Here is a 26,982-nt window from a genome sequence, read left to right on the forward strand (position 1 = left end):
TATTGAGCTTTAAGACTTGCCAATAAAGCACACATAAGTTCACTTTGTTATGACTGGCATTGAAATTCTTTAAGATTTCCTACCCACCTCCCTCTTATACATTCTCTTTTTATATATTTGAGAATGCGTTATCAATGACCAGAATGCCTCAAAAAGTGATCCCCCTTGAGTGCTTAAAATCCACAGAGACTAGTCAAATTTATCCACTTATTGGACACTGCATAAGTATTTCTAGAATCGTACAATCTCAACAGAGAAAAATATACCCCAGGTAATATTTTCTTAATAAACATCTGTTATTTTGTGTGATGAGAAAGTAAGCTTGCAGGCTAAGCTGATGTATGTTTTTCCTGCTTCTGTTACATGTGCTTTGAGGATAGAAAAAATTAGAACTACCACGGTAGCAATTTCTGTTGACAAGAAATTCAATTACTATATTGCAATGGGGATTGGTTTACTGATAAAATTCCTGATAATAATACTCCACTAAATGTTTCCTGGATTTAAAAATTGCTTGTCTGATTCTCCTACAACACTATTGAGTTAGGAAAAATGATGCATAAAAACAAACAAATAAAACCACCAAACAAGCCAGGACCCCACCTTTGACAACAGCAGCTTCAATTGACTGGAGAACATTCTTCACTTGGTTACATTTTAAGTCTTCATTGAAACTCTCCCTTGTCTATAATCCAGTGTTTTTTCAACCCACATGGTATCAGCTTCTCAAAGTCTTCGTAGGTATTAAAAGTTCTCAATCTAAATACCAAATTATCTTCCAAATGATATGGAATAAATCCACATCAGCTCACCCAATGCCTTGCTATTCCCGTCATCTGTTTCTTTGTTTCTTGAGAAGAATAATTTTTTTATAATATTGCATTTATAAAGGATAGAGAATGTATGGGTGTCCCCCAAAGTACTTGACTTACATGAGATAAAAAAACAACCACAGGTTGGAAAAATCTCAATATTTGAGCAACAATAATAAAAATTGCTCTGGGCTAAACTTCTGGGTTTTTGTATCACAATCCACAAAAAAAAATCACAGTAAATAATAAACCTGGGAAATGTGGGCTCATAATGGAAATGTTGACAGATTTTAGCGCGTGCTACTGTAATATCTTGAATCTGATTTAGAACAAGTTTCCAATAATGTTTTTCTAAGGCAGTCTTTTGGGGAATTTAAGTTTAAAAAAAAAATAGAGGGTTTTCCTGTGGCTTCCACATCAATGATTGATGGAAATATGAGGGATTTGTGACCAGATGCCTCAGGGCACCTCTAAATAAGATCATGTGCACCTGTAACAAGAGAGTAAGTGTGCAGAAGCTTCTGTCCTTTAAGAAGCTACCCAGTTATGAACCTCATTTCATAAGATGAAAATCTCCAAGTGTCATGGATTATACTGGTGTGTTTTCAAGTTTGGTACTAAAGAATCCCATCACTTCGGAATGCTCTCTGAAAGTATTGACTCTGAGAACAAAAGCAAAGGCAGTTGCAGTAAAGAAAGTGGTTTTAGACATTTCTAAGTCATTCTAATGATACACCGCATTCTCTCTCATTCGCCACACAGTTTTAGGGAAAGATACCTGATGTATCTACATTTTTATATTTCAGGTTTACTGATCATGCTAATAAGGACTATCTCCTACAATCATCCAATAAAAGTAAAAAAGAAAATCCAGTTAAACATGAGTTCTGTCAATCCAAAATTGCTATATTGACCCATGCCTAGTGTTATGCAATCAAGGCACCAAAAGAAAGAAGGCAATGTGTGGAAATTCTTAAGTGAAGCTCTAAAAAGATAGTGGCAGAATCACAGCCACATGCACTTTTGTCCTATGACTTTGGACATGTCTCCTAAAGTCATATGTTTTCCTATACAATGTGCAACATCTGAACAAAGGCAAAAGAGATTATGATAATAACAATGAACATTATTAGCTGGAGGACTATGCTAAGCACGCTGCCAGGTTATACGTCACCTGTGGTGAGAATTAGACTTGGGAAATCCATAGGTGAAGTGTCACAAATAACTTCAAACCAAGTATTGCTTCGCTTTATTCATACATAATTGTTCCTGGTTTACGAAGACTATTTAGGTTAGATAGACATGAGAGTGACTACTTTCTCTTATTGTTAGTGATATCTCTGTTTTTGTGGATCCATTATAGCCAGATTAAAGCCCTGATGAGCATTAGTAAAGGCTGGCTATGAATCAAGGACTGGGCTAAACTCATTCTTGGGGTTGGATTGACATTGTCGTCAAAGAATCTTGAATTGTACATTTTAGGCTTAAAGACTGTTCACATTCTATGTTATTTCTATATTCATCTAGTTTATCATACAAAGAAAGCAATTGTTCAGTGAATGTTCTAAGTTGACACACTCATCCTTTAAAAACATGGGCATCTAAAAACTTCAATTAGAATGAAAGTAACTAGACTCAGCATATATTCTCAATATAGAGAAGTAGGGGAGCATGCATCCCAAATATGCATGTAATTAACATGCCATGGCATATTGTCTTTTAGTAGCTCTCAGAGTTAATAAATACTGATGTCGCATTAGAAGCCCCCACATATTTGCTAGTTTTTTAATGCAAATTCTGAACTCATGAAGAAAAACTAACTTTAACATTCTTTGTTTCACATTTAATGCATTCTTGAAGAATAAATTGTAATTCACTTTTAGGCAAAAATGTTGGTAATGTTAAAATATACACCAAAAGATAGAAAATGGTATGAAGGGGATATTATTATTTTTATTAAATATAAAATAGTTCAGATTTGAGTGTTAAACTACAAAGGAGTTCATCACAAAAATTTTGGCTCCCACTTTGTAGATGGGAGCTTTCAATAGAGTGGTCCCATTAGTAAACTGTCCTGTGCTAATGTGTTTGCTTGGGGCAATACTCATCAGGGTTCCTGGTTCTGGGCCTTGCCAGTACCAAATTACTGGGAGTGGGTGATGTAGTATTGTAATTACACAATTAGCCTTGTCAAGGCATGGAGCATGGGGAATAGCAGGATCTTGAAGCTTGAAATGTGGCTGGCTGATAGATGACTGCCATTAAGCTCATCCTTTGTTCACCACGTGAAGAGCAGATACGGAGCTGAGGCAAAGGGTCCTTAATGAAGGATAAAATTCTTGACCCATGGCCGCACTGTTTCACGTGCTCATAATCACTCAGCTCACCCTTCCTTTCTACTACACATATATTCTGCTCATTTCTTACCTTAGCCTGATGAAAAGTAATGAACTGTTTCCAACAAGATTCATGTAATCCATCTCGTTTAGGTGAAAGAAAGTGAAATTTTGTACAAACATTGCAGAGAGGACGATGAAACCATCAAAGTTGTGGTTTTTACAATCTGATACTCCTTTTAACATAAAGAAGTTGAATTGGACATTTTAGAATTTTGAGTGCATATAACTCGCCTATATTCAAAGCATAAACCCCTCCCACATATTAACATTTATGTATTACATATAGCATATAAATATATGTATGTGTGGTGTTTTGATAGGTATGCATTTATACACATACATACTCTAAAAAAATAAATTTTGGTCACATGATGAGGAATGGAATTAGTCTAAATTTCTGAGCTTTCCCCAAAAGAAGAGGCCTGCATGATACTTAACTGATTTTCTCACTCTCAGACCTATCTCAGTTCCCTTCCTTGCCCTTTCGTATTGTTGTGCTATCTGCCAGAGAATTGCTAGTAGATACAAGATAGTACAAAAGGAGTGCAGATGTCCCCACTAAGCATGTGTTAGAGACTCTAATACAACCAGATGGATTGTTGTAGCCCTCTTAAGTCACATAACTATACACATCCAGGTTCCTCTTTTTTGAACTCTGTGATATTATTGTATCAATTCATAGAGGATATTTTGCACAGAAACACAACAAGATTTCTAATGTTAAATGAATTTCAGAGCCCAGAGTATTCCATGTCCATGTAAATACCACAAGTTCTGAAGATAATTTTAAAAGTCACCTTTCAAACTCTGACCATGAAAAGACTTGGATGTCCTTAAATACAAGGAAGTAGCCAGGTACAATAGTATCTGCCTAAAATTCTAGAAACGAGAGAGCCAAGGCCAGAGGAATGACATAAAATTCAAGATTAGCCTGAGCTACCCAATGAGACTTGTCTGGAAATAAATAAGTAAATAAAATTGAAAAGGAGTAGAAGGTCAACAGGTCACAGTGTAACTTTGCATGTAACTGAGTGTAGAGGTAGTTTTATGAATAGACACATTTCAATCTTCAGAAAACTACACCCACAAAGGGAAAACAAAACAATTCAGGTGAAACTAATGAGATCTAAGTTAGTTCTCATATGCACAATTCTTTTTATTTATAAAAGTATTCTATAATTATCAAGGAACCGACGGAGAAACAAACAGAACTTCAAATGCTGTTACTTTCTGTTAATCTATAATTATTCCAAAATTAAAAATATATTTATTCTCAACCTGGCCAACGTCTGCTTAGGTGGGAGAGGAGATCCTTGGTCCCATGAAGGCTAGATGCCCCAGTGTGGAAGAATTCAAGTATGCAAGAAGGAAGGCAGCAGTTTGTCTCTATGAATGAGCTCTATGAGCTAGTGCCTCTATGAGTTTTGGTACCCAGATAAGTCACTGTCCTTTATGCTTTGTTTCTTGTCTCTGCAGAAAATGCTATTCTCATCTCTCCAAATTACTATAAGCATCTTGAAGTCTGCAGGAATCCATCTGAATAAACATGAAAATATTCCACAATTTAAGAATACCTATTCAGCACTACAAACAAAAGCCCCAGGGGGCAATAAACCGGATATGCCTACCTGTCTTCTTTGTTTCTGCTTTTAAGAAAATCACAGTGTTCCTCAAACATGCCATGATACCAAGCCTGACATAATCATGACTAATAGATGTAATTGTGCACACTTTGCACACATGAAATGAAAGTTAATCCATTTGGATAGGATTAGTTTTCACTTTCTGTCAGAAAGAAAGAAAAAAAGAAGGAAAGAAAGAAAGAAAGAAAGAAAGAAAGAAAGAAAGAAAGAAAGAAAGAAAGAAAGAAAGGAAGGAAGGAAGGAAGGAAGGAAGGAAGGAAGGAAGGAAGGAAGGAAGGAAGAAAGAAGAAAAAAAAGTAAGCACGCTTAAACTACCAGCTAATGCAAAGTACATCTAGAGAAGGAAAGCTTCTGGCATGAGTACAATCACTAAATGAAACTGTTTGCTGTTTACAGGAAGGAGGGACTTACAAACTGAATTAGAGTTGCTCAGCAGGCCCAATAATGCCACAGGCAAAGCAAAGGGTAAGTTTGCCATCCCATAGGCTAGACATGAAAAAAAAAATCCTAAATGACTTCTCTAAGTGTGCGAACTTCATATTTCATTCAAACCTCAGGAAATAATTAAGCCTTCAGTGCAACACTGGGACCTGTACTCCAGAAACAACCTCCATAAACTCCACTTTCACTGGTAGTATTGAGATTCTCTCGCTTTCCTTATTGTCCTTCATATATCATCCCCTTTAAGGCAATGAGAATTCGACACGTAAATAAAAAGCATGAAATTGTTTCAGGGAGGGGATAAACAGATTCAAATCCAGCCGGGAGCTTTATCGTCAACTTGGGAGCTTGTAATATTGCTAGACGATCGGATACAAAGATCGAAAGGGATATTGTAGTAAGGAGATTTTAAAAAGTATTTGAAAAACAAAAAATAAACCATCTGCCTCTTCTAAAATTCTATAGGTGAAAAAGTTCATTATATCATACAATAGTATCTCAAAAGTCATATGGTATCATACATTGGAGCGGATATTTAATTCTTATAGAGTAACAATTATTTCCCCTAAGATACAAGGAACCCATAGTCTTGCGGAATCTCGACTTGGGTGAGATGGAATCTCAGTTCATCTAAACAAGATATATGAGTTACAATAGATTCTCAGTCCCTTGCTCTGCAAGTAAGAAGATGTAGTCTTAAACGTACTCAGTCATGTATTTCAGCTCCCATCTCCAACACAAGTCCAGCCATAATTCCTAAAGTTGGTCTCTGTAAGAAGCTTGGTAAGGAGACCTCAGCTGCTACAAAGTTTTCAACCTCCTCATTGGTGACAGACAGAGCGAACAATTTGTTGAAGCAATATTTCACCTGGAACAGACTTATATCTTGACAAAATTCCAAATCACTTCCTCAGATGATTGCCTTTGGCAAATACCCATGAGCCCCACTAAGGTCCATTTTGGGGATAATCTTTTCTGTCTCACCTTTCCTTGCTTTTCTTTTCTTCAGTACACCCAGAAAAAAGTTTTTAATATCCTCTCAGTTTTAGTATGCTATGTTACAGCTGTGTATAAAAAGGAATGTTTCTGGGTTTCTATTTAGGCTTAACATCTAGAAGAAATTTCTCTCCTGTGAGTTCTCAGAAGAAGACTCCAAAAACTTTCTCTTCCACTCAGGAGATAAACCTCAATTAAGTTCTGCTGTTAAAAAACAGAAAACAAAAACACAAACCTCAATTTTATGTTACCCAGTATAAGTAAATTTTTTACCCTGAGAAAAGGTGAGTCTGGACTTAACTATGTGAATGAAGACTGGGTCATTCAGAGCTGAAGAGGGAAGAGGATCACTGTTGGTACATCCTCAAACAGGCAGCCGTGGGGTTAGAAGGAAAGATCTTGGCATTTCCATCCACTTTGCACCCAGAGAACTGGAGATTGCTCACACATGCATGCACACACAGGCCATGGTACCACAGTTGTGTTTCTGATTACCCCCAAAGAGGGAAGCGGATGCTCATATACTAAGAATGGTAGCTAGGTGAGATGAAGAAGTTGCTACTATGCTTAATGGTGATGATTACACTACATATTTATCTCTAACCATCATTCTAAATGTATTAAACTTTTACTTGTCAGCCATACTTCAAAAAAATTGGGGAAATAATATGGGTTTATACGTACATATGCAAATGGGCCAGAAATTTCATTTCACTCATGTACTGGGGGTCTTTATAAGGTTTATTTTTCTTTTGTTTTTTTTTGTAATTTGTTTTCTATTTTTTATTTAGAGAGACAAAGAAGAATCTGAAGGTATAGACATGTGGTAAAGAGAGGCTCTCTATGTTTCTGAGGTTTGTAACAGAAATTACATAATGGCAGTTATGTAGTTTCGTTCCGCTTTGCCCTTAGGAAGTGGCCTGAATGAGAAATGCTTAATACTTGGGCAGATCATTAGGTACTCACTTAGTGAAACTGTTTGGGAGGCTAGGAGGTGTGGTTTAGGGCTTTGTTTTGTTTTGTTTTTATACGAAGTACTTAACTGGAGGTTGGAAATTAGGGTTTTAGAGACTCGTGCTAGTCCTGCTTTGTTCTCACCCCTTGTTTATGTGAAGAGCTTCCATTTCTACTACTGCCATGTCTGTCTCCTGCCGCCACTCTTCCTAGCCAAGAGCGACTCAACCCTCTGGAACCATAAGCTCAAATAAGTTCTTTCTTCTAAATATTACCTTGGTCATGGTACTTTATCATAGCAATAAAAAAGTAACTAATATACCCTATGTCCACTTTCCCTCTCCTCTCCTCTCCTGTCCTCCTCTCCCCTGTCCCCTCCCCTCCCCTCCCCTCTCCTCTCTCCTCCCCTCTCCCCTCCCCTCTCCTCTCTCCTCCCCTCTCCTCTGTTCTCCCTCTTCTCTCCCTCCTCTGCCCTCCTCATCCTTCCCTTTCGCTCCTCTCCTCTCACATTCCCTCCTCTCCTTTTCTCTTCCCTCCTTTCCCCTCACCTCTTCTTTTTTCCTTTCCTCTCCTCTCTTCTTTTCTCTTCTCCTTTCTTCTCTTGCCCTTTTCCTTCCCTTCCCCCTTTCTCCTCTTCTTATCATCTTTCTCTCCCTCCCTCATGAGTTCCTTAGGTAACCTGTATTAGGACCATATCACATGTGGGCCGTCTTTAAGCTAAGAAAAACTCTGGCAAACAGAGTGAAGTAAAAAGTAAGAAATGGTGGATGAAGTATTCATAAGTATGACTTCGGATCCTAATCCAGGTTATTATTTTATGTGGATGTTTCTACTGCACCATGCTGTCGTCCTGGAGGAGTCGTTATGAAGTTATTTTGATGATAGTACATTTTAGATAATATGGTTTTGCTTCATATTATAGTGACATCTATTAAGAACAGAAATCCTTTTAGCATGCATATCTGCTACATCACAAACTTAGCCGTCATAATAGCATTAAAGTTTTGTCTATTCTACTGTAGAGGAATAGACATCTAGAGTATTGCCTAAGTTATTGGAGATGATAAATTTTGGTAGAAAACTAAAGAGAAGTAGAAGCTGCTTCCTGATAAATTCTGTCATAATAACTCTTCGGAGGTGCTATGTCACGTTTCTCTCAATACGTGAAACAGTGCTTTGTGTTGTTGTGGTTACTGCGTCAATCTTCCTCAGTGGAGTATAAGCATTGCTCCACCAAAACTCAGCATGACACTTAACTGTATATGTCAATGAAACTGAGCTAGAAGATGCCCAGACATTTGGTTAAACATGGTTTCAAATGTGTCTATGAACAAATTTAGATGATATTAACATTGCATTTGGTAGAATGTGGCCCAAAGTCCATTGATTGGCCTAATGTTAGGGTGGTGGTAGATCTATTCAATTATAGCTTTGAATAAAATAAAAAAATCTGACTTCTGAGAAGGGGCAATTTCCTTCTACCTGATTGTCTTTGAACTGTGGATTCAACTTTCTTCTATACCCAAACATGGATTTGACCCCCAAACTGACTTTTCCATGATTTTGACACTGATGGATTTGAGTTGAAATACATGTACATAGTGGTTCTCAGATCTTTGAACTGGGACTAGTATTATAAAATTGGCTCTCTTAAATATATAATCTCAGTACTTGGGAGGCAGAAGGAGTTGGATTTCTGAGTTCAAGGCCAGCCTGGTCTACAGAGTGTGTTCCAGAACAGCCAGGGCTATACAGAGAAAACCTGTCTCGAAAAAACAACAACAACAAAAAACAAAAATATCTAAGGGTCTCATAACTTAGCTTGCTTAATATTCCAAATAGATTATTTCTAATAAATTTCTTATTGTATTTATATGCATCATATTAGTTCTGTTTGTAGGTAGAAAGTTGAAAAATATATTTAATATGTGTATTTTATTAATAAAATAGTGAATCTCTCCAGACCAGATAAAGACTGCAGATTATTATCCAAAAGTTGACCAAAAGTCAACTCACAAATCTCTAAGAAAATATGAACGTGAGAAATAGAAAGATACCAAAAATTACTCTAGCAAAAACTCGTATGGTATATGTAACATAATTGAGGATATCCATATTTTGAAAATCAAATTTTATCATTAGTCTAGATTGTAGTGATCCTGAAGAGTCTTTGTAGGTTTTTACTCTGGCCTAAATTTTGTCACTGAACTGAAATCATTCTACTGATTTTCTTAAGGATTTGAGACTACATTTTTATGAAAAAATAGCTACAAAAATCTGTATTTCAACTTTTAATAATGAATTGTCATTGTCATGATATGGAGATTAGTTTTAGCAATAGTGTTATGAATTCTAATTAAACTCTTCATCTTTTATTCTGCCTTTATGAAATATATTATTTTATCTAAACACAGTGAAAGAGCCCTCTCATAAGAACGACATTAATAGACTTCTAAATAATACTAATCGACATTTAGTATATTAAGTGTAACAGCAGGTCATGATTTTCGGATTTAGTAGTTTGTTACATGTGTAATGAATGAAGTCTTATATGCACATAGTGTCTGGCATTAAGTAGAAACAGGTCAGAAATATCTAACACCGTTTTGTGCATTTAACTTGCATCAGACCTTCAGATTTGAAGTTCATTTTTATTCATACAGAAGTAAATGGCTGAAACAACTAGAAGTTAGTCTCCTGTCACGCCACATACTAAGAATTGGAGAAAAATAAAAAAGAGTAAAAAAGGAAAGTTGACACCCTCTCTGGCCTGTGCAAACACTGGATGTATGTGACTACAGACAAACATGCAGGCAAAATACTTATTAAATAATTATTAAAAGGAGAGATTCACCACTTCTAACAATTATATACATATATATAATTGTTATTACATATATGATTGTATATATATATGTGTGTATATATACATGTATGACATATATATATATGTATATATATATATAGGAATATATCAGTCATCCTTTGTACCTATCGATCACTTTGGCACAGTTGTAACCAAAATACTTGAGAAAACAACTTTAAGAAAGAAAGTCATACTTGGACCAACAATTTCCAAGAATTTACAGTCTTTAACTCCATTGTTTCTGAGCTAATTCTAAGTTAGAATGTAAGTAGTTGCAAGAGCATAGGTTAGAGAAGGCTGCACCTCATAACGGACAGGAAGCAGAAAGCTAGAAGGACACCAGGGACCAGGTACAACTTTAAAGGAACACACTGAATGATCTTTCTCTTCCATATAGAGCCTATGACCTCTTTAGGTTTCAATAACTTTCAACATAGTACTGCTGTGTTTGTGTAATCTAGAGAGGGTGTCAGATTTCCTGGGATTGGAATTGCAAACAAAAGCAACCAGCCATGTGAATGCTAGGAATGGAAATCTGGTCCTTGGAAAAGCAGCTAGTGCTCTTAATTGCTGAGCCATCTCTTCTTCTTCCCACCACTGACATTATTTTAAACCCCTCTTCCACTGAGGCCAGTGGATTATCACCTAACAAGAAAGACAATGGAGCTTACTGTTGATAAACTTGCAAACTAAGAGAACACCACAAAACAACTAAGAATAATGTAAATGAAGCCACCATAGCTCTGAAAAGGTCTCAGAATTATGAAAAATCCTGGCCAATACTCAATAGCAGGCTTTCCAAATCCAGCAGCAGTAACAACAAACAACAGGGCTTAAAGCTATGCCTAGGCAGGAGAGATGGTTCAGCATAGAGATAGGGGTACCACTAAGCCTAATCACTTATGACTTTGATAATTCTATAGACTTTTTAAATAAAAAATTAAAAATGGAACATTTATGACATTGAATCTTTACATTCTTGAATTTGTTTGCTAACTTGACTCCATTAGTAAATATATCAGAGAGATTGGGGTGACTGGAGGAATGGAGGGACAGGAGACTACAGTTGGGCTGTCACATATGAAAGAAGAACAAAAAAAAGTTAAACAAGTTTAACACTTCAATTATTACATTTGACTAGCGTGCTATGTATTATGTCATCTAGTCAATCTAACATGAATGCCTTGGAAAAATAATCCAGAAGAAAATATGTGTATTCGATCCATGGTCTACAATAAATAGACCTACATGGTCTACTTACAACAATGTCATTTAACATAGCAATTGAAGTTATTTATATTAAAATGTGAAAGGGTATGGCATAATTTTAATTGTCAGATTCTACTTGATTAACTAAACCCTCAAATATCATTTTCATAGGAAATGACAACACATACCTTAGCAATCTGAACACACCAGTTCAACAGCAGCTGTGATCCGATGTTATCCTTGTGTTCATGAACATAGTCCAGCAGGCAGCCATGTGGCATCAGCTGAGTAACTAACTGGATAGTAGGGCTGAGACACACTCCCAATAAGCGAACTAGGTGTGGATGGTCCATACTTGCCATGATCAGAGCCTCCTATAACAGCAACAACAGAAAAAAAAATCAGAAACAAAAAGAAAAAGAGAATATGACTTCAACTCAGCATTCCTTAATATTTTAAATAAATTGGAGGTAAGGTGTATAATGGATTTTACAATGTACTCATTGAGTCAGACATAGTGCTTATAGCTTTTATGCCAGCATTCAGGAAACAGCGGTCAGTGAAGCTCTGTATATTTGAGGCCAGCCTATTTTATGCACTGAGTTAGAGGCCAGTCTTGGCTGTGGAATAAGACCCAGCTTCAAAAGAAGCATCAGACTCAATTAACAATGTAAATATATTTGTTAAATTATTTCTGGCTTAGACTGATATAATTAAATGAAGCTAAGGAAGAAATGGTCTATACTACAAAGTAAGTTCAGTGACATAATAAAAACTTAATAAATAAAAACCTGTTTCATCTTTCATAGCATGAACAATATAATATTTTGGCTGCCAATTATATTAAAATAAGCACCAGTGTATTAGAAACTTTTAAATTTTAATGATATTTCTAGAGAATAAGAACTATGCAAATATGGTTTTTCTCAAGAAGAATAACGTGACTCTAACTTACCCATTATTCATGTGAAGTTAGCACATGTAAGTGACATATGTAAATTGTAAAACTGTAAATAAATAACTATAACCAAGTCCAATGCTGGCTTGTAAGCAAAAATGAAGATTTTAAAAGACTTTTTACTCAAATAATTTTAAATTAAAAAGATTAAATTGGTGTCCTCTTTATAGATATCTATATAGTTTGGAAGCTAAGTGAAATTATAAGATTTTATCTGGACAAATTTCTTCATTTAGTGAAATCAAAGCCAAATCACAATGTTTTTATCATATTGATATTCAACTAAAGGAGGTAAAAATGTAGCCATATGGTATACTTAGTACATCTTATATTTGTCTCTAATTTAAAGTAGTTACAAATATCAATACTACAATATGAAATACATTAACATAAAGATATTCTTATACTTTAATGTTTGACATGTGCCTTTATGAAGCAAAGTAAATAAAACAATATTCTACTTTAATGAAAGTTATAATAAACATTTGTTTTTACAAACCTACATGATATCAGCAACATAATATCCTTACTAATAATATTTAATGTTAATTATAAATAATCAAATAAACAATTAGGATACAATATTATACACATGTTATAATACACTGGGAAGAAAATAGCCTGAAATCATCAAAATTTCAGTATTATGTCAGGCAAATATTCCTCAAAAAAGCATTCAGGAGGCAGAGACAGGTAGGTCTCTGAGTTTGAGTCTAGCCTGATTTACATAACAAATTCTAGGATCGCAAGACTACACAGAAAAATCCTGTCTCAAACAAGCAAACAAACAAATAAATACATCACTGTCATGAAAAATATGAAGAACATGTGGGAAGTTCAAGCTAAAACTCTTACAGAAATAGGTCAAGGCTGGATATTTGGCACATTCTTTTATGATAGTACTTGTACATTAAAATAGTATTTTCATATACTATATTCTGATCAATTTCCTCTCTCTCATCTCCTCCAATGCCCTCTCCACCCCCTACCCACTCAACTCTACAGTTTCTTTCAGCCTTACTTCAGACAATTAAAGAAATAACAGAATAAAACAAATGATTAAAAAAAAAGCATGAGAAGTGCACAAACACACACAGCCACTTACACAACATATAATACAAACTACAAACCCTAATATATAAGCAAAAGACCAATGAGATTTTTTTTTTTAAAAAAAAAAGCTCCTAAACAAAGCATCATTGAGACAAAAATATCTCCAAAATTACAACAAGTTGTGTGTGTGTTTGTTATCTACTACTGGGTATAAGGCTTGCTTTTAAGTATGATTTGTATGCCCAGTGAAATTCCATTAAGATACCTAACTTTTCCTTTGTGAGCAGATGACACTTGGAAATAGATTCTGTGTTAGGGACAGAGGTTCATGACATTGTCCCTTCTTAGCCCTGCGACTTCATTTGCCCTGTTTATGCTGCCATGGCCTCTGTAGTTTCATAAGTGTGTCAATCCTTTTGAGACTGAAAGGCACGCTTTTGTTTGTGCTTTGACTCATTCAAAAACATGGTTGAAAAACATGTATTATATAAAATACTGTCAGGATAACCAGGTATGTAACATATGGGCTATGAATTACATATTATTCTCAGCTTAAATAATTCAGAACAGCTTTAGTATTGTGTAATCTACAAGAGTATTTCTTGATTATTCTTTGTAATGGCTTACAGGGGTAGAGAAAGAGCAAGAAAATGTGCATGTGTCTGTGCTTGTAAGTGTGTAATACATACAAGTACACACATGAAGGACGCATATACATGGCAAATTAATGCTATATTTTTGGTATGGAATAAGAGAATGTTTACAATATTATCCTTCAATACTTTGTGCCTCTAAAAATTTTCAAACCACAGAGTTAAACATAAAAAGCTGTGTTGCATTTTTGTTTATGATGGCATGATAGAATGAATACATAAGACCTAATTTTACAGAAGGAAACTGAGATACAGCATCAGCAAATGCTTAGGTAGCACGCACAAATGGAGATCTCATTTAGAGAGGAGTTGATTTCAGAACAACTGTTTCAAGGCTCAATTAAGCACACTGAGGTGTTAGATCTTATACCCTCTATTGTGGTGAAATAGAAAGGACTGAATTTGTAACTATCAGGACAACAGACAGAGAAACATTCAGAGAGGCAGATGAAGTGATAGAAACATGGATCATTCTGTTTCAAACAATCGCTTAGTTTAAAGCCTCTGTGGCAGCTGCTGAGGTCACTGATTTCCACTTGTCCTCTACGAGGAGCAAGGCCATCTACTAATTCCTCCCTATCTCCCCCAAGAAACTGGTAAGTCATAGAAAAATTCATGTGGCTCTGTATGTATCTACCAAGGTTGAAAAACTTCAGTTTCATTTATTCAGTCTCTCAGCAAATAACTGCATTAAAGCCTTATAGTTATAAAGATTTTGTAAATATGAACATAAGGTGAATTTAATAATATATCATGTAGTATCAGCTAGTTATATTCATAGTATAAACTAGAAGGTTTCTTCACCAAATTATAATATGTACATGCGTAAAATATGTACAACACACAAACTGAGCAAGCCATACACTCAGATTAAATATCCTAATTATTTATTAAATTAGATACTTAATTAGATATGAAATGCTGTATAGCTAATTAAGTTACATTTATACTTATCGTATTGTGTTTGTTAATAATGTGGTGGATCCTATTTTTTTCTATGTGATAGTATCACTAGGTTTAGTGTTCCTGAACCCTTAGGTAGAAAATTAAGCCTTGAATTTTGGGGGAACTTCAGGGGAAAAAATGTACCAAGCAGGTATATGAAGTTAATGTAGAAGACAGGAACCTTTGGGATCCTCTGGCACATTTAAATCAACTTAGGTTTCTGTAATTATTTTGAAACCAACAATTGTAACCACTGATCCTAATTTCAACCATGTGAATAATCAAAGTGATAAGACATTTCTTTACCAAACAAACAGGAAACTGAGTCTCTATTCCTTACATTTTAAGGAATTAATTGGCCTAATCAGCAGATCAATTGATTGGTTTTACAAAATACTTTCTGATTAGAAGTGTATCATTATTTCATAGGATGGTTTCATTATATATATATATATATATATATATATATATATATATATATAATTTTTGTATTATATACATATATTTGAATACATATATACATATATGTATATTCATATACATAGTTTATATTATATACACTTATATTTATATTATATTTATATACATATATGTTTATATATATATGTATATATATGTATATATGTGAGATATATATAAAACTTTGTCCTTAAATTTCATCAGGACTTCATTTTGTAAGCATTTGCATTGTTAGAAAGATAAATCCACATATCTTACATTAAGCTATTCAGGAATGAATTGAGTCTAATTTCACATTAGTTCCTGAGGGCCAAGTAAAATCAAACAACAAATTGGCATTCATAGGTAAACTACATCTTTGACACTGTACCTCAGGGAAAGACAAAGGACTCAGCATTCTCTATCTCTTTGTAGTGCTTACTATTAGGCATTTCTTAAGATGGAAGGAAAGGTGTTGCTTAACACAGAAGAAACACTTTGAGATGACATATATAATGTGATTGTTTTCCTTCTATAATTCAAAGACCAGTGCTAATTATACATATATTACATACATTGAAAAAGTTTACATTAGATAATATTTCATGTGAAAACTGAAAGCTCTCTTAAAAAAACTATTAGTACAAGTCTTGGCAAAAAAGCTGGGTTTGTATTAAGGAAAATTGCTCATCACACTACAAAGAGTGTTTGAAACTAAATTGCAGAGGATTTGCATAATTGTTCTCCCCCCCCTTTTTTTTAGAAAGAAAAGTTGAACAAGGCACTAATTGTAGGTTTTATTTTTCATAAAAGGAAATAGCAGATGGCTTTTTGGAGGATAGGGGAATAGATAAAGAAAATGGAATATGTGGATTCACTTAAAGCAATGAATGGGCTGGAGAAGCGGGGAGAAATCCCAGTATTTTAATCAGGCAAAGTTTGTTTCAGTAGAGTAGTCTGTTTTTAAATTAATAATGTTCTCAGGTTCTTATGGGACCTATAGAAGCAATTTTGAATCTTAGCTGATGTCACTGGAAAATGCCACCAAAGGGCAGTGGGATAAATATAACCTGACAGGTACATAACCTAATTTTTTAAGAAATTAGAAGTTATTCTGTCTTTGTTTTTCCTTTGGCCTTGTAATTTTTTTTCTTGTAGGTGTAGTAAAGAGTTTTCCCATTGGAAATGAGGGAGACTCTAAGAGGTGCACAATGGGAAATTCTAAAACTGGGATATTTTTCTTGATAATGAGATCTGCTTTGAATAAGAACTTTTTTTTTTTTAAAAAACCACCAAGGGACTCTAAGCCACACAGTCACACACATACACACAGAGTCACACACAGTCTCTCTCTCTCTCTCTCTCTCTCTCTCTCTCTCTCTCTCTCTCACACACACACACACACACACACACACACAGGGCTCTGTGCAAGTGCAGCATTAGCCTCTAGCCATGTTATTTGTGTCTCTAATTTTCTCCTGAAGAGAAGGTAGTGCTATAAACAAGAAATCTCAGCAGCACTGTTTTTCACATTGAGACCCTACTCTTTAAGCCAGCAGATATGGTTACCTTGCTGCTTGAACTTGTTTTATTCTTTCATGTTGTCTGATTGTACCACACAAGCAGAAAAAAAAAAAAAAGGAAAATAAAGCATATAGCCAAGTGATACTTCTGGGCTATTTTGTTAAAAAAAAAAAAAAAAGTTAACTTCAGCCAAACTTTCCCTGTTTCATTGTGGTTATAGGCCATTAATTCAATACCCTCCAGCAGCAAAAAAAAAAAAAAAAAAAAAAAGATACAGAATGTGGATATACATTATAATGGTCATGAGGTCTTTGGATGTTTGGGACAAATGTTGCCCCTGAAGACAGTGCAAATGATAGGATTGGATCATATTAAGGAAATAGTGATAGGCACCTGGGGAAACTGGATTAAAGTACCTGATCTACAGTAATATTCTACACAACTATTTTGTCATACAAATTATCCAAAGAATACAATAAATTATATATACACTTGTTTCTTCATGTCTTGAATTAATCATAACTTACTTGTATATGTAGGTGGGCAGCCATTTGGACAGGTCAGTTTAATATGTCATCATTTTTAGTTCTCTATGGCTAATCTTACCCTTTAAACCCCAGAATCATTTTGGGAACATGAGTAATTAAGTCTGTGGCCCTTCCCTTACAATCCTTGAAGGCAATCATTTTCCATCTTCATCCTGCATCCTTCATTCATCCAGAGGCAATTTATTAGATTCAGTCAATATTTAGCGCTATTATACTTGAAGACATTGCTGACGCATTTTACACAATGTAGAATGGCACTTTCTGGTTTTGGATTTTATATTTTTCCTCCTTACTTGATACTAAATTTCTTTCATCTTTATTTCATTTCCTTATCCCTTTAGTTACAGCACTTAACTAAATATTCTTACTGAGTATCTACAATGGAGTTATACTGTAAATGAAACTCAGTCTACTATGCCATTTGCCTGCATGAAGATTTTTTCTCAACTGCAGATGCAGTGAAGAATGGCGGAAAGAAAAAAAAGGTATTTCGATATTTTAGAATGGATCCTATATAAAAGCTCTTGAAGTCTGAATTCCAAGGAATTCGTATTTTTTGGAATAAGAATTAAAATTTTCTACTAGGTATGCTATGAAGATTACATCAGCTAGTCTAAGACTATGAAATAGCATTAAGGCCGATATCTGATAACCTATCACTTTTTTGCACAGTCTGGGAGTCTCATATGTATGGAGTTTGGAAAAGCTATAAGTAATGGCTTGAGATGATGGTGAACATGTAATTGGGCTTGAGATTGCAGAGATCCTGGTTGTAAGGCTGGATTTACTCCTAAATATTTTAGTGTCCAGTCTTTCTTAAATTTTATTTACCTCTATTATACCCTGACCTCATAGCATAATAAATATTTTGCTTTTTCATATAATTTTCTTTCTTTTATGTCTTTCTTTAGATATTACTTGGCTGAAGGCAACACTTCTCCTAGTCATTGTTGAACTTTCAAATATTGTTAGAAAAAAACAATGGTTCTTGGGGAATAGCCCTATGACACCTTTTAAAATAGTATTTATTTGTAGTTTACTAATGCTTCTCTGTTTCACTAAATTAAGCCTCTACTTTGGAGCAGAAAACAGTCTTTTCCCTATCTTGTGTAAATGTTCCATATCCAATAATAAAAGCTCCTTTATCCCTGACTTATCCCTGTGTTAGAAATAATTGCTATCCCTTGTTATACTACATCAATTTAAGTTTCTGCTATTCTTGGAAAGCTGGTTTTCCTGCCTACATACTTACCTTTCAAATTGCTCTTGAGATGATCATTAAATATGTCTTTTCATTAAAGTCAAAAGGTCTTTTCTCTTGTTCTTAATTTTTTTTTACCAGCATTTCATTAGCTCAATGATTGTCCTCTTTCTCTGTCATACCTTTGTAGTTGAACATGTTTTTAATTATCTTAGCTTTTCATCCCAAATATTTTTATTACAAGTACTGGCATATACCATTTCCTCTACTGTCTTAAGTTTGGAAATACTATAATGCTTTTTTAAAAATATACTTGGCTTTTTTCTTCAATCCTCTGTATTCATACAGATTTTTTTCACCAACCTCTCTGAGATAGAAATTTTAAAAATAAAGGATCATCCTAGTTATATTTTTATTGCAGTGATAAGATACTGTGGCAAAAGGTACATTACAAAAGAAAGAATTTAATTTGGGGCTTAAAGTTTCAAAGAGTTAGCATCCATGATAGCATAGGGCAGTAAAATCCTCCAGGGAGAGAGGAATTGAATTAGCCTTTTGAGACTTCAAAGCACAGTGATATGTCTACTCCAACAAGGCCATACCTCCTTATCCTTCCCAAAGAGTTCCACCAACTGGGGACCAAGTATTCAAATATATCAGGTTTTGGGAGCCTCCAAAGACTATGATAGAATTGTTAAACATCTGGAACCAATTCAACTCTCATGATTTAATTTAAATGAAGGAATACATAATAATCACATAATTTTCTCAAAGAGAGAAAACAAAATACATTCTCTTCAATATTATAAATATCTCCCCTTATAAAGATGAGGATTTTCTTGTGCCCTTAGTCCACGTCTTCTCTTGTCCTATTCTTTCAGCTATCACTACTGAATAAAGACTCTTGATACATGTGCACCTCCATTGAAAGCATATGCATTTACTTAGAATTATCTGTTAAGTGTTACAATCACGAATTGTTTCTTGAACACAGTATTATGATCTAATATTTTCATTTTTATACAGAAATCCTTCTATTATGCATGATTTATAAGAAGGATATAATATAACTTAATAAAGAAATTTTTTAAATCTTTAATATTTCCCCTTCCCTACTTACTACATCATGTTAGCAGTCTAGCCTACAGATCAGTGATAAACATAATTTTTGTGTTAGCAACCATCAGGTTTGTGGTCATTTGTAACATGCAGCATTAATGCAGTTGTTACTTCCTTCCCTTCAGAACCAGAATTGTCCTCAATAGTTCAGATAAATAAGAATGGCTGGGAAGGAAAAGTGAGGCTCCCATGCTATTGTCATGATTTTATTCATACTTTGAAAGCAAGCATACCTAATGAATTTTGTCTAGTCTGGTTACACTCAGAGTCTAATCTAAATCACACAGATACTCTGCATCATTGAGTAATTAACATAGGATATAGACTAGCTAAATGATATCGGCAAACGACTTATCACAGTGCACAGTGGACACTTATCGTTTTAGCTACGATTGCAGTGTTTTATTAAAGCAACCACAGCAAAGGGACTGAGATCGATAGGCAGTAAAGGTCTTGCTGAGCATATGGAAGAATCTGAAACAGTCGAGGAGAATGGTCACTTGATATTTCAAAATCTAGTGGGGTTGTTACAAATGCAGGTAGAAAAAGGCGAAAAAAAAAAAAACCTCTCCACAAACATCTTTTTGTTTGTTTGTTTGTTTTCCTTTGGTTTTTTTTGTTTGGTTGATTGGTTTTTTTTATTTTGTTTTGTTTTATTTTATTTTTTTAGACCCATAGAGAACTAGCAATATCTTCTCCTATCTCAACCTAAAGTAATAAAGAAAAGTGGGCATCCAGCCCACAGAAGCCTTTGGACTTAAATATAAACATCAAGAACACACTAGTGTTCCCTTTTCAAAGAAAAATGGCAAATGTGGCAACAATAGTCAATATCACTAGAAACTAAAGTAGATAATAAAGACCAAGAGATAGTCACACGATCTTATACTCAGAGCAGAGACACTTTATCACCTACTGATTAAAGGTTGCCCTGCTACTGCAGAAATCTACACCCTGGCTGGCAACATGTCAGGATGAACGCAGAACCAAATCAGCGAGCAATCATACGGATCTTAAGAAGAAGGTCGGCGGTGTGCTCGATAGAAAGAAAATATACTTACGAAACTAGAAGAAAAAAAGTACCAGGCTACAGACATTACTGCCAGGAAGGAAGGAATAAAAATAGATATCTGAATAATGTCAGTAATGTTTAATATTTTTCTTTATACAAAAGTGGCTTTCTAGTGAGTTATACAATTCATTTGCTAAAGCTACATTCACTCTTTTGATAGCTATCCCTTTCTTTTCCTTTCTTAATAAACTTCCCCATGGTTCTAAAGCCTCACATTAGGAAATTCCATCAGGTACTAACTTAACGGTAGGTATTTAGTTCTTACTGATTTTGTTCCCTTATTCAGTTTACCCATGAACACACTTAGTTCTTGCCGCTATTGTGCCCAGCAGCTTTTATTACGGCAATATATTAACAATGTGACTAGTTTAACAAGAAGCACTATGATCCTGAATTCAATGGTAGTCAAAGTGGGATTTGAATTTGCTTTTCATTTTAGGCTCATCTAAAACTTATTTTCATTACATATTTGTAGATATTGCGGTCAGTGAGGTAACTTTGTAGATGTAACAGACTGTGAGTTTATCACTGTACTCTTGTAGGATTATCATGAGAGATGACCACTTATTGGAATCCTTACAAAATGATGTTCTAGAAGGCACTGTGCTCATTTTCTGATGAATAAGATGAGCACAATTTGTATTCAAATACTTGAAATTAGTCCTCTAATAATAAAGTGTAAAAGAGCCTTTGTAGGAGGGGCAAAGACTACCCATGCTCCTTCCTTCTCATTGCTACAAAGAAGAAATTGATTGGAGTGATTAATCAATAATTTTCAAAATTAAATTTAACCTTGATAAGAATCATTAATTTTGATAATTGATTTTGCTTAATCATTTAGGACTTTGCTCTTTTGTTCAATTTGGAGAATTCATATGCTATACTATTTTTCCCTATATCCTATCAAAGGAAAATATCCACTTTGTTTTTAATCTGCAGGAATAGTCTCAGTTAATTAGTGACATTTATATTAAAGACATATAACAACACACAACTAAATAAATTGAAGGAACGCCTGCCTCCACTTTTAATGAGACAGCTCAAGTATACCTCTGGTAATAAAGCAGGAAGGACTGTATTATTTATCACTCATCTGAGAAAAAAGCAAACGTGACTTTAATTAAGTCTACTGCTGATTATTTACTAGTCTTGTATTCATATAGAATTATTCATATAAATATTTTGTCTTACCAGTTGTTTATTTTATCTCTTTTAATTTTATAGTGAACTTAATTATTAGCACCATTTGTATTAAATTTGAATCTGCAATTTGTATGCATGTTTTATATTAAATATTCATGTCAGTGTTACTTTAATATTTAACACTGATTCTCTTATCAAGGGAATCAGTTAAGGCCAATTATAATGGACACAAAACTGTGATTATGTGGGTTTTTTTTATGTGTTTAATATAGTAGCAGTAAATAATATTACCACCTACTCTTGCAATAACAATCATAATAAACCTGAAAGAAAATAAATGGCATAACAAAATACCCCTACTGCTATGAAACAAAGGGACTTGTGTCTGTCTTGGCACATACTGTGTGTGTGAGAAAAGTAGGGTGCAATGGGACTGTAAAAAGAGATTGTTTATGGAAGACATCTCGGCATGAGTTTTCCATTTTGATCTAATAGTTGAAAACAGTCATTGGAAATTATTTAGTAACTCAGAAATGAAGTGCTATCTTCTACCTCATGCTTTAGCATAGGACTTTGAGGGAGCAAATTGGATCTAGTTAGGAAGCCATATCTGTGTAATATCTCTCATAGCATCTAAAGGTGCTAGAAAAGTACTCAATCAACCAATACTCCTACCCAGTTGTAAAGATTAGGAACAATGGTCAGAAAAGTAAGATACACCCAAGATGCAATAGTGGCACTTATATCTTGGGGTAATCAATTTCCATCTATTTGGACTCAAGTCCTACTCAATCAGAAGGAATTTGTGCCTAGTACTAAAAACCTGCCAAGTTACTTGTGGTTGGTAAGAGAAAGGGCCCTGGAGGAGAACTTATTATTGCCATTTCACTAACCCAGTACAATTCTCAATTTGATTCTAGACGTATCCTTTATTCACAGATAGTATATCTCTCAGCCCTCATCAAAGAAACTTCTTTTTGCATCCAAGAGCATCACAGAAATCCGTAACTGGTCAAGATGTTGAGAATATCTACTCAGGGTCAGTATATTGTTATAGCTATACCACAAATCAAGGCTCAGAGATAATCGCAAAGAAGGTGATTGAAAGATTTGAAAAACCCAAAGAACCAGGATCATGGAAACTTCTCCACATGTTATCATGACAATATACTTGCTTAAACAAGCTCTGTACAATTCCAAGTGACATCAACAGTTTTTATGCCCATGTGGAACAGGAGAAATCTCACAAGGCCCTACCAGTAGATGAAAAGCCACAGACAATAGTTGTTAAGAGAGGAGAATTTCTCTTCTTCAAGGATGAGTTTCCTGATAGATCAATCAACTACAAATGGTCAAAACTAAACACACGTAAATGTTTTGTTACATTATTATAACACTAAATGGACCCAGCAGATTGTATTTATATATAAATATGTATATATACATATACATATGTAACAATCATAATTAAAGAATAAAATGAAATAATATGGTATCTTATACTCTTTACTTTTACAAAGATCAACTCGTAGTCATTATATTCATCAGCTTCAATTACAACTAGGTTTCAGACTCCTCAATGTAGGGTGTTACTTCATTTCTAACTATAAAGACTAGGAATGTTTGTGGGAAATAGCCATTTTCACTCACTTATTAATTCAGTCTTATCTGGGTGATAGGAAGCAACTCATTCTCTTTACTAATCATTAAATTGTCAAAGTATACAGGATCAACTAATCATGACCATATGTGTCAATAATACAGGTAAGTAGCTAGCATGTAATCTAATAGATAACTTCTAAAATTAAGGAAGTGGGGGAGCATAGTATACCTGGTGAATACAAGTAGACTATGTCCTATGGGGCACATCATATGAGGAAACATGGTGATGAATGAAGGTGGATTGCTCTTAGGATGAGGAGGGAGGGAGGTGTGAGATAGTTAACCATCTGATTATTTTTATATCCCCTACAAAATGATAATCATTGAAATATTTTGATCAAGAAGTTACTGTGAACTAGGAAATGTACCCAGGGTAAATAATAGAGGAAAGTTCTAGAAATCAGAAGTTTGTTTGGGAAGCTGTTTTCCATGAGGAAGGAAATGAAATCTCAGCATAGACAATGGATCCAGTGAACTGTCAAAGGATTTTGCATGCCCTTAAAACATCTATATTTGACACTTTTAGATGTTAGATGTGTTTACCACAGACAATTCTAAGTTATATTTTCTAAGAATAAAGAAAATTTAATCTACATGTGAAGAGAAAATATTTCCTATTCTTTCTGAAAAGTTGCTCTCCAAATATTTTCTGTAGTAGAAAATGTTTTGCCTTTAGTGTACATAGAATTTCGCTTCTGCACATACCTCTTTTCATATTTTCCATCATTGGTTGCATTTATTTACATAGTTTATACCATTTTTGGGTCTACATTATTCTCTCCACCAAATCTCATGTTAGTCTTGACCAATCTGAACCATTATTTGTTCCCGCATATGATCTCTACACTACAGGCATGATATTTGCTCTTGGACTATTATGATACACAGTTCTAAAATGAGTAAACAAAGTCATGGTATAGCTATACTGGTATTCTTAAAACTGTAATCTGTTATTCTCCACATTTCTGCAAAAGGCAAAACTGAATGATAGTATGTCACGTCTATTAATGCCTAAGCATCATGTACATGTACAGAACAAAGCTTTCTAAGGGAAGAGGCAATGACTTTCACCTGTGGTCTTTTTGACTGCTGCTGCTTTGATGTTGTCCCAAAGCAAACTCTGAGGCAATTCTACCTGGCTAGTCAGGGTCCTTTACAGTTATCACTTTCTGACTTTCTGAAGTCTTTGGGCAAATGTAACTAATTGTAATAATCTCTTAAGATCTGTCTTCCTTTAATGAAACAGACTGAGCTAAGATAAATCACAAGAAGAGAAAATATGATTATTTTAAGACTTAAAACTTTTAAAAATAAGTTATTAGAAAATAATTTGTTGTTTCAACTGTTAAGAATTGTTCCCTTCAGTCTGTTAGATCAGAGAAACAACCTTATTTATGATAATATACTGTCATAAGTTACCTAGATGAAAAGAAAAATAATCATATATTCAGAGTAATCATTCACCAAAACTTCAAGTGGAATGCAAAACCCACTTATAGAAAATAAATTCTTAATTTTTTAAGATTTTTAATTAAATTTTATATGAATTAAATCCACAGCTGTGTTAGAAGTATGTACTGAAACAGCAGAACCTGAAATTTATTTAAAATTTTAAAAGAACAGCATAAAGTATTAGAAGTTCTTACCATTTCCAATGATTTTAAATCACAAAATATGTAATTAAATGTGAAGTGTGATTGAAGAAGCAATGTACTTCAAAATATCCGTATCAGTATGGAGTTATGGATATTTTTAACATTAAAAGTTGTGCATGATAAATATATTTTCTTTTTGAAAATGTGGTGGAAATATTTGAACACTTCCTTCAGTAGTTACTGGTAGACATACATTTCTTAGCAAACAAAAATTTGCATATATTCTGCTTTTATGATCAATCGTTGAAAGTGTAGTTTTCAGAGGAATCGTCAAATAAAGAATTGTAATGGATCGAGAAACACAAAGCCATCTACGGTCTTACTCATTGTTGGACCCTGCATGCTACCATACTGCTGTGACAGGTAAATTGTGCCTTGGGGTACAACCAACAGTAGATTACCATTACAGGTTAAGCAACTGCTTTGGATTAGATTTCACCTGCTTCACAGACTACAGTTCACGCTTGGCACTGTAAATCTATGCATGAGTCCATGGCTGGCGGGATCATAGGGCCTCAGCTACAAGCTACTATTGTTCTTACATTATCAGATTCCCATACTGCCTCCTAAACCTTCTAAACCTGTGTTGCTCTCAACCTTCCTTTTGTGCTGGACAAACTGCTGAGAAAAGGTGACCATGAATATCTAGTGCTAACTAGAAAATTTTTAGTAAATCCTACCAAGGCTTAGGGAACATTGTAAACAAGAAGGAAGACCTAATGAAAATGCAGGAGGATGGGGAGGAGTGAGGTGAGGTACTGTCCTCTGGATTCAACTTGCCTGTTATACTCATGAGCCCTGTGATTACGTGAGGTAGGCACACAAAAAATTAAGCTAACAAATATGTCAGGGTAGGTAGAGGGGGAATTGATATGATATGGGATCAATTTTGGTTGATAACTCCTGGGGGAGCGTGATCATTTTTCTTTAGTACTTTGGCCAGTGAGAGGTACACATGCTGTAGTGATTGTCTCCACACACAAGCACATATGGCTTGAACCAGATGGGCTTAGTGGGTTATTAAGAGAAGGAGGAAGAGGAGGAGCAAAAGGAAGAAGACTAATATATGGAAGAGAGAGGAAAAGGATGAGGAGGAACAGGAATGGGAGAAGGAAGAAAAAGAGGATGATGATGAAGAGGTATAAGATGAAGATGATGAGGAGGTGGAGGAAGATGAAGAGAAAATGAAGGAAGACATAGGGCTGGGACTTGAAGTTTGGGAGATATCTAAGAGGGGCAATGTGGTGGGAGATATGATCATATTTCACTGTATATATGTATGAAATTCTCAAAGATTTTTTAAAAAAGTTTTAAGATGAAAAAATTAAAATATAAAACCATAAGTATTTATTCAGCACAAAATACTATCCATATGCTAACAGTGAATAAATTACATACATGTCCACAAAAACTTTCAACATAGAACAGAAACATTGTTTAAATTTAATCAATTTTAAATGACAAGTTATAAAGCTAGAGTAAAATTATACTAATAAAATAGCAAATGTATTTATAGCAATATAATTTTGAAATTTTATATGTCCAAGATTTTGAAGGTGTAGTATAATAAACTGCATTCCCTTAATTACTTTCATATTTTTAACAATTTATTATTATTGTGTTCACAAACAGTGTATGTGTGTGCTACTATACATGTGTGAACAGAAGACGATGTAGAGTTAATACACCTT

General features: G+C 34.5%; 1 protein-coding gene across 2 annotated transcripts in view; it reads right to left on the reverse strand.

The window, feature by feature from the left end:
• Erbb4 (erb-b2 receptor tyrosine kinase 4) overlaps positions 1-26,982 on the reverse strand; it is a 983,956-nt gene that overhangs the window by 145,480 nt on the left and 811,494 nt on the right. For both annotated transcript variants that reach the window (XM_028765623.1, XM_028765622.1), the window contains exon 20: positions 11,509-11,694. In XM_028765623.1, the coding sequence (XP_028621456.1) occupies positions 11,509-11,694 (186 nt within the window). The remainder of the gene's footprint in view (positions 1-11,508; positions 11,695-26,982) is intronic.

The sequence above is a fragment of the Grammomys surdaster genome, unplaced genomic scaffold (assembly GCF_004785775.1).
Source record: "Grammomys surdaster isolate TR1022 unplaced genomic scaffold, NIH_TR_1.0 165, whole genome shotgun sequence".
Taxonomy (NCBI): Eukaryota; Metazoa; Chordata; class Mammalia; order Rodentia; family Muridae; genus Grammomys; species Grammomys surdaster.